At 40.8% G+C, this 8,126-nt stretch overlaps 1 protein-coding gene across 1 annotated transcript; it reads left to right on the forward strand.

Moving 5' to 3' along the window:
- The first annotated feature begins 346 nt into the window (after positions 1–346).
- tspan36 (tetraspanin 36) lies at positions 347–6,665 on the forward strand. Its single transcript, XM_046387658.1, has 7 exons — positions 347–576; positions 3,743–3,934; positions 4,073–4,147; positions 4,257–4,352; positions 4,854–5,006; positions 5,117–5,200; positions 5,764–6,665. Exons 1-7 carry the CDS (start codon positions 517–519, stop codon positions 5,842–5,844), a joined length of 741 nt encoding a protein of 246 aa, XP_046243614.1. The 5' UTR covers positions 347–516; the 3' UTR covers positions 5,845–6,665.
- The last annotated feature ends 1,461 nt before the right edge of the window (positions 6,666–8,126 follow it).

Raw genomic sequence — 8,126 nt, forward strand, 5'->3', positions numbered from 1 at the left:
TAAAAACAACAAAGAAAATCTCAATTTTTAAGTCAAAGTGCATCCTAAGGCATATTTAATCAATAGAAACCTGTTCATTGAGCGTGATAATTGCGCACGATAAGATAAGATAAGACCTTCATTGTCACTGTAGATGTACAATGAAACTCCAATAATGAACGACAGCCTCGGTATTAATTTGATCATTAAATGCTTTAGTATTTCCCCAACTCTCTTCCCCGAGGGAGCGGAAGGGTGACGTGATGTGGCCTCACTGCGGGGGGGTTGACATGAGCCTGAAGGCTGTAAAGACCTGTTCTGTTACACCCCCCCCCTCCCAAAAGAAAAAAAAGCATGTGACCATGTGATCACAGTCAGCGCAGCCAGACAGATCGAGCAAACTTGTGACCAAAGCAGCAGCAGCAGCAGCAGCCAGCGGGGGAACAAACAGACGGCAGCCCTGCAATCTGCCAGATAAAAGCTGCAGTTCAGCTTCTCCTCGGTCTTCCTTCAGCCTCTTCAGCTCCTCCACACAACATGGACTGCGGAATTGTCACGTCCAAGACCATCCTCCTCTTCCTCAGCTTGGTGTTTTGGGTAAGTCGCGGTGGTGTTTCTCCACCTGCAGTCATTTGAATTCGTACTGACTGTCGGATGGAGGCAGCAGTTACAGTCTCGTATTTTTTGAGAATCGTCGCGATTTGTTATTATCTTTATTTGGCCTTTGGCTCCCGTGTGCTTTAAGGTTAAAGTGAGTTATGATTTGATAGACATTGTGGCCCACACAAAGCCCATCGTCGTACTACAGCTACTTCCTCATTTCCTCTGTACTGTAATCCAGCTCAAATCTGCGTACTTGGTTTAAAAAAGAAAAAAAACAACCTAACCAAATGATGACTATGAGTAACATTTCCCATTAGTGTGTATTTCAGTCCATCTGGTTTCAGGGGAACTCTGACTTACTGGATTTTGCATGAACTTTGACTCATTCAAAGTAGGCTATGATCAGAGTTCAAATCTTACAAACAGCTGTGCTCTCTGTCCTGTGTCCTGAACAGGAAAAGTGATTTTGAAGGTACAGAATAAACGTTTCTGCGAAAACACAGACATGGTTTATGTCTTTTCAAATATCCACACGTCCACTTTCTTATTCTCCATCTTCTCACCAGATTACCTAATCTCTGACAGGCTTTCATTTTTAATTTGTGTTGGGGTCGATCACAATCCATCCCTCTTCATGTAGTGTGTGTTTTTTTAACTGGGTAGACAAATCCATAATGCATATGGTGGCACTCTGTGAAACAGCCATAAAATATAACATGGTGCTGGTGTCCATGGATTTTGTGAGTCTCAGCACGATTATCTTTCATGTCTGCGCAGTGTGTCTTTGACTGGGTCGGAGACTACGTGTATAAACTGTGTTGGATTCACAGATAGGCGGACAGGTTGGAAGATGGCCGTACAAAGTCCAGGTCGGCCACACCAAAAGCCACCTCCTGTGTTTGGTTAGGTTAAGCAATCGTGAAACAGCCGGGAAATTTAATTCACTGGATTCATTTTGATTTTCAGTTTTTAAAACCGACAAATCGTGCCCACGTACACGAACCCCGTGGGCCGAATTTCCACACTGCTTCACAAGCTGCCGTGATACTCACGTGACAAAAAGCTGCCATATGCACTGCAGGTTTCTAATTGCAATGCGATAATAAGCATTTTCAATGGCTGCTGCTCAATTATGTAGTCTGTCAAGCTAAACTAAACAAGCCAGTATAACAGCGAGCATCCATGTTTGGTTTGGTTCCTCCGATTCATCAGGCCACAACTCTTCAGCCGTATTTCGATCCTGTTAGACATAGCAGAGAATGTCCCTGCTGGTCATCTTACTGTCTCATCATTTGAATTTCCTGATAAACTGATTCTCTCGTGGATATGAAGGAGAAAACAGAGAGAGAAAATAATCATAATTCAATGAAAATAGAAAAAGATCCCTTTAAACTCTGACTCTTTGATATGTCCAATTGTTATAAAATTAGGTTTGTTTGAAACGCTTCTTAAGTTCAAAAAGGTCTTTTGAGGTTCCCATAGGTTCGAACAGAGGAGGATATGAAACAGTGAATTCAGCGAAAATGTCCACTTCATTACAATCCTGGTTCAAAGATGCAATATTTAGTACGTTTGTCGTGCAGGGGACCGGATCACGGAAGAGCAAGAAATACGGCCTCAGAGGTTTCTCACATTCCTCAGAGGTGGCACCATGCATGGCTTCTATATGTTGTGTAAGCCTCTTTGTGCTGCTTTTCAAGCACAAGATCAGAGTATCAGAGTTTCTGGAAAGATTAAGGGGGGGGGTGATGGATCTCGTGACTATGGAGTGATTAAGAGAAGTGAGTCATGAGGCTGAAGTGAACGATGAATGATTGTTAGTCTCATAGAAACCAAGCACATAACATGACTGACCTTATTATACAGAAGTAAAACTAAACATGATACTAATGCGCAGACACACATAAAGGGGGATTTCAGTTTTTTTCTTTTTAAGCAGTTTGTGACATCAGCTTTTTGCCGCAACTTTTCCATTTGTCATAAAAGAGACATTTGGCTGATATAAAGACAGGATGTAAACTAACAGCTTTATCTGAGTATGAACTAATGTGTAATTTAGTTTCTGAGGTGTTATTTATGTTGCTTCCATGACTCAGCAGTTGTTTTTGACTTCGCACACACACACACTATTGAACTTCTTTTATCACACACAGGATTTTGAATCGAGTCGGGTAATGTGAGTTTCAAAAGTCAAATGGAAGTCAGGAGTGCTGATAACGAGATCAATACTTTAGAGTCATTGTTTTCTTAACAGCTGTCTCTGTCAGCCTCAGGACTTTTGGGGTTTTCGAACAGTCACTGTGATGCAGGTCTGCACGGTATATAAGCACAAAATTGGCCCATATGCATGCAGTCTTATGATTGGTTAGCATGACTTGTCAAAAAGTCATGATGATAGTGTGACTTTAACGCCTAATACACACCTGACTCCAGTGACCTTCACATTCAGTGTGTGTTCATCACATGAGATCACAGCAGTTAATGTGCTTTGTTCTCTCTTTTTAACTGACAGTGTTCATGTCCATGTTGACGGAACTTGTATACACATGACTAGCTACTCTTATGTCAGTATATGTAAGTGGAGTGCTTATAAACAGCCCTTTCCTCTCAGGTTTTGGCTGGTTTATGTTCTTAATATGACATGTTCAGCTACAGTGAACATAGATTATGTGACAAATCCCTTCCACCATGTCAGTGTGTGTTGGGCTCTGCAGTAATTTGCCTCACTGAATGCAAAGTTTAAGTGTTCTGAGGGTTTAAAAAAAGCAAATTGATCAGTGATTGTTGACTCTTTTGGCACAGGTCTAATTAAGTAGCGCAGAAACAGTCCGAATTATGAGAGCGTAGTTTAATTTAGCTCCTAGCTTTCTATCTGTCTCTTTGTGTAGAATGATCTGTAATTAAAACACTAGTGTTCATTTCAGTATAGGATCCTTATTTCCATGTTTATTCCCACAACTATATCAAAAATACAGAAAAATCCAACACTGAGTGCCTTCTAATGGTAATTTCTTTAAAATCTCTTTATCTTTACACGTACTCCTTTCTCACAACTCTTCTATACATGTATATATGTGACTACCATAATTATGCTGCAGTCTCGTCAGTTGTGAGTTAACATTTTGGCCTGTAAGATGCTGATGTGTTCTCCTCCCCACAGGCTGCAGGAGCGGCGTTGGCCTACGTCGGTGCCTATGTGATCAAGAGCTATGATAACTTTGACAGCTTCGTTCAGGACAAGTACACGCTGATCCCTGCAGCGATTATCATCGGCGTCAGCGTGGTGATGTTCTTTTTTGGTCTGGTGGGATGCTGCGCCACAATCCGAGAGTCCAAACTCGGCCTCAGCTTTGTAAGTTTGTCTCTGTGTGCGTGTGCCATTTACATTGTTAGTTTTCATCTTTGATGTTTCACTTTTGTGTTCCCTTAGCATTTGTTTATCTTCTATTTTCCTGCTTAATTTTCTTTCTTCACATTTTTTCCTTTGCAGTTCTTTCTGATCATCATGCTGATCTTTGCAGCTGAAGTGACTGCTCTGGTATTTACCTTCATCTACCAAGGCAAGGTGGGTCACAGATACATGGTCTCAGTCACACAATGTTTGCTGTTGACAGTGAAGAATATTACAATATTAGACTCTATTACATGACTGTAAACATTTTTTGTCTGTCCAGATAAGTGGAGATCTGGAGCGCTCGATGAATGACACCTTCGCAAAGTATGATGGACAGGACCCTGAGACCAAAGCTGTCGACTACCTGCAGACTCAGGTTGGTGTTGCTGTACCCAAATAGCTTCACTTTCTCACATGTGCTTTCATTCTCTTCCGCATCTTCTGCTTTGCCTTCATTCGCTCTCACTTGCTCGCTTTCATTTCCTTCTCCTGTCCTTTCACCTTGCTCCTCAGTCTGTCTTCTTCTCTCTTGCCTTTTGAGAAAAGAAGCTATCTTTGAACAGCTAAAAACACACTTTACATTTTGTTGGTGAATAACTGGCCAGATGTAGACAATGTATGACAAGTCTAATGCAACAAATTCATACCTCTGCTCACTCAGGTAGAAGATAAAACAGGTGGATTTAAAGTGTGCAAGTCAAAAAATAAAAAAGATTTCACTCTAAATATCCTTTGTACTGTGAGTCATTCATGGTTATAGGTTGATGATATGGTGTCGTATGGTATCACTAACCTTTTTGTTTTTCACTGTTTTGTTTTTTTACAGTCCTTGAGCTCTGCCTTAAGTCCTGTCTGTTCTCTCTGTGTCTCTGTGCAGTTGCAGTGCTGTGGTGTCCGAAATTACAGCAGCTGGTCCAACACTACCTGGTATACCACCCACAACAGCACAGTGCCTCGGTCCTGCTGTAAAAACACTACCTCCACACAGTGCACTGGCAGACTGGATCAGCTGGACCTGCTTAACCTAGATGTAAATCACACAGGAGTACACTTTGCTCTTTTTGACATAAGTTCCTTGCTTTCTAAGTGTACATGACATCAAGTTTGTGCCCTCATTGTACTTGTTTGCATGTATTTTAGGGTTGTGAGCCCAAGCTGAATCACCTCCTGCAGGGTGTGTTGAGCTACGCCATGCTGGTCGTTCTGGGCTTCGCCATCATCAAGGTAAAGATGAGAACACACAGTTCAGCAGCTGTGTATGATTATTACTCTTTAATGTCACAATATAGTGAGCTACACATGAATCACTTTTTGAGTAATAGTAAGCTACATATCATAGTCCTCTCTACGTTCTGCCTCCCAGTTGCACAGATTTTCGACTGTCCTAGCACTGCCTCTGTGGTACGTTAGGGCTTGTCAAGGGTAGAAAACCACATTGGGGTATTTTGTTGTTCTTGAGTAGAACATTTCTAGTGTACTCTCAGGGCTACTTTTTGAAAGAGAAAAGTGTGGGTTACTGACAGCCATTTCAGTATTTATTCACTTAATATTGATTAATTTCTGCTCTTTAAAGTGAACTTTCATGGAAAGCTGAACATGTGAATATCAGAATAGTATGACTTCTTGATTTTCCTGTACACTAGTTCTCGTTGTTCTGCTGAGATTGTGGAGAGTTCTTGATCATACATTTTAAATAATTGCACAGATGCAAGGACAACCTAATCATTTACAGCAGTTAGCTGAATGAATTTGAGAGTTTGTATCTGATTGTATCTTTCATGTTGCAGTTCTTTGGGATGCTGAGCGTATGTGTGATCACATGTAAAGCTGGCAGCCGGAGGAGTGGCTACCAGCCTCTCTATGCCTGAACCACCTCCTGCAACCACCAACCGCCTCCTCATTTTGCTTGACTAGGTTTGCTGACCACTTACTCAGCATTGTACAGAGGCATCCGGGCCAATTGTTGTACAGATCCCAAGTTTTACTTGAATAACGGCATGTAAAGCACACCCATCAAACCTTGTGTCAGTCTAAAAGGGATCATACAAGAGCATTCCTGCATCTATGCAAAATGCATACCGTAAATGTTCCTCTGACTGGCTGAAACGTGGACATGGCTTTCAATTTTGAACTATTGTCTGAATCTCCCTTTGAAGACTTTTATGATCATGTTTCTGTGTAGTTACCAAGCTCAAGGTTTCTGTACTTTCTCAGCCCAGTGGCCTTCCTTTGGAGATACACATCACATCCCCGACAATAGCACAGCAATTTTGAAAGTAATTGGTTTAATGTTGAAATGTTGATCCCTGTTGGATTGTGTATATATATAGATATATATATGTGTGTATATATATATATATATATATATATATACACACACACACATATATAAATATCGATATAGATATATATACATACACACTGTATAAAACTATATCTGTAAATCTAGTCGAGCCTTCTCACTCTGGAGCATAGATATTCTTTTAAAGAACATTATTGTTTTGAATGTACTATAATGAAGGAAATCAAGCTATATTTTAAGCTTTTTGTGATTGTGAACACGAGGATAGTAGTTTAATGCCATATATATAGCAAATGTTATGGTATTGAATTAAGTGACAGTTAAGTTACCCACATAGTTCAACCTTGGTTGTGTTTATTGTGTTTCTAAATTAAACAGTTGAATATTTCTCTTGGGTGCAGTTTAATAACATATTTGTATTGCTTTGACATCTGTGTTTTGCGTGTTTTTAACCTTTTGTTATTTTACAAAAAAAGGCTATTTTCCAGGAGACCAGTTTTTGCAGGGTGTGCATGCAGAGCATAACATTAAATGTGACACACACTAGTTATCTCTTTCTCTTACCTCCTGACGCTACTGATAAAGAGGCCCTTAGTACCAAACATACAGAGGATAGGAGTGTTTATATTGTATAACCCTTGTCAGCATTCATAGCTGTAGATCGAAATATGAACTTGTGTGCAAGGGCCTCGACTGTCATCACAGAGCACAGATTAAAGTATAGGTCAGCCATTGATGAGGCTGTCGATATGACTGGTTTTAGTCATTATTTTCATTAAAACTTAAATGATCCCTTGACATTTTTATTAATGATGAATTCAAACCAGCTTTGCATCAGCCTCACCCCACTCCCCACCTTGTGCTAGTCCCAATCGCTGTAATAAACAATTTTCCATTAGCATCGAGTGCAGCACTTTATCTTGTGTTGTCACATTTGTCGCTGTTGTTTAGGTGCAGTAACACAAAATATCCTGCAGGGGGAGAGCACATGCTTTGAGTTCAAAGTCTAAACCTGCAGTTGTGGCAGTGAAGAGGCCCAAAAAAGAACTAATATGTCCTCTCTATGAGTGTAGTAGAAGATATGAGTTATGAGATATGAGACTTCTCTTGTAATTCACTTATTGTAATTATATATTAAAGGGAAAAACACATGAATACATTTTAAAACAATGTTTTTTATATGATTTTTATCCTTTCTTTTTTTTTTTTTAAAGTGCTTAATGTGACACTCTGGAGTCCTTCATCAATTATTGATCTTCAGACGCTCCTGTCACTTCTTACTATTGAAGTTTGAATGAACTGCTCGTCATGTGATTAACATCTGTGTGTGTGTGTGTGTGTGTGTGTGCTGCTGCTGTGTTCGTGACGTGATGTAAATGACCCTGATGCCCTGTCTCAGTCAGAGTCCCTCTCATATCTCCCCACTGCGTATCTTATTCAGGGCATATCCTTACTGCTTCAGGCTGTGTTGACATTTAGACAGGCCGGTCCTTTTCAGAGGGAACTGTTGGCGCAGGCACGGCTAGATAACCTTGTCGGCTCTGAGACCTGTTGTCCTCCCTCCTTCCTCCAGCTGTCTGTCTCTCTTTCACTCTCCTGTCTTTTTATCTGTGTGTGTGTGTGTCTTTGTGCTCATGTCTGCCCCTCAGCTCACCTTTTCTCTCTTGTCATGCATCTTCTTTTATCTGTTTCTCTCGAACATCTGAGGTGTGTTTGCATCTCTATCTCCTACCGAGACCACCCTTCTGTTCTCTGCTCTGTGCCCTTGTTTTTCTCAACTTCCCTCGCTCTGTAGTATGTCGAGTGTTAACCCCTGATATCAGGTGCTGCAGCGGGGAAGATAGTGCT

The sequence above is a fragment of the Scatophagus argus genome, chromosome 4 (assembly GCF_020382885.2).
Source record: "Scatophagus argus isolate fScaArg1 chromosome 4, fScaArg1.pri, whole genome shotgun sequence".
NCBI classification, from domain to species: domain Eukaryota; kingdom Metazoa; phylum Chordata; class Actinopteri; family Scatophagidae; genus Scatophagus; species Scatophagus argus.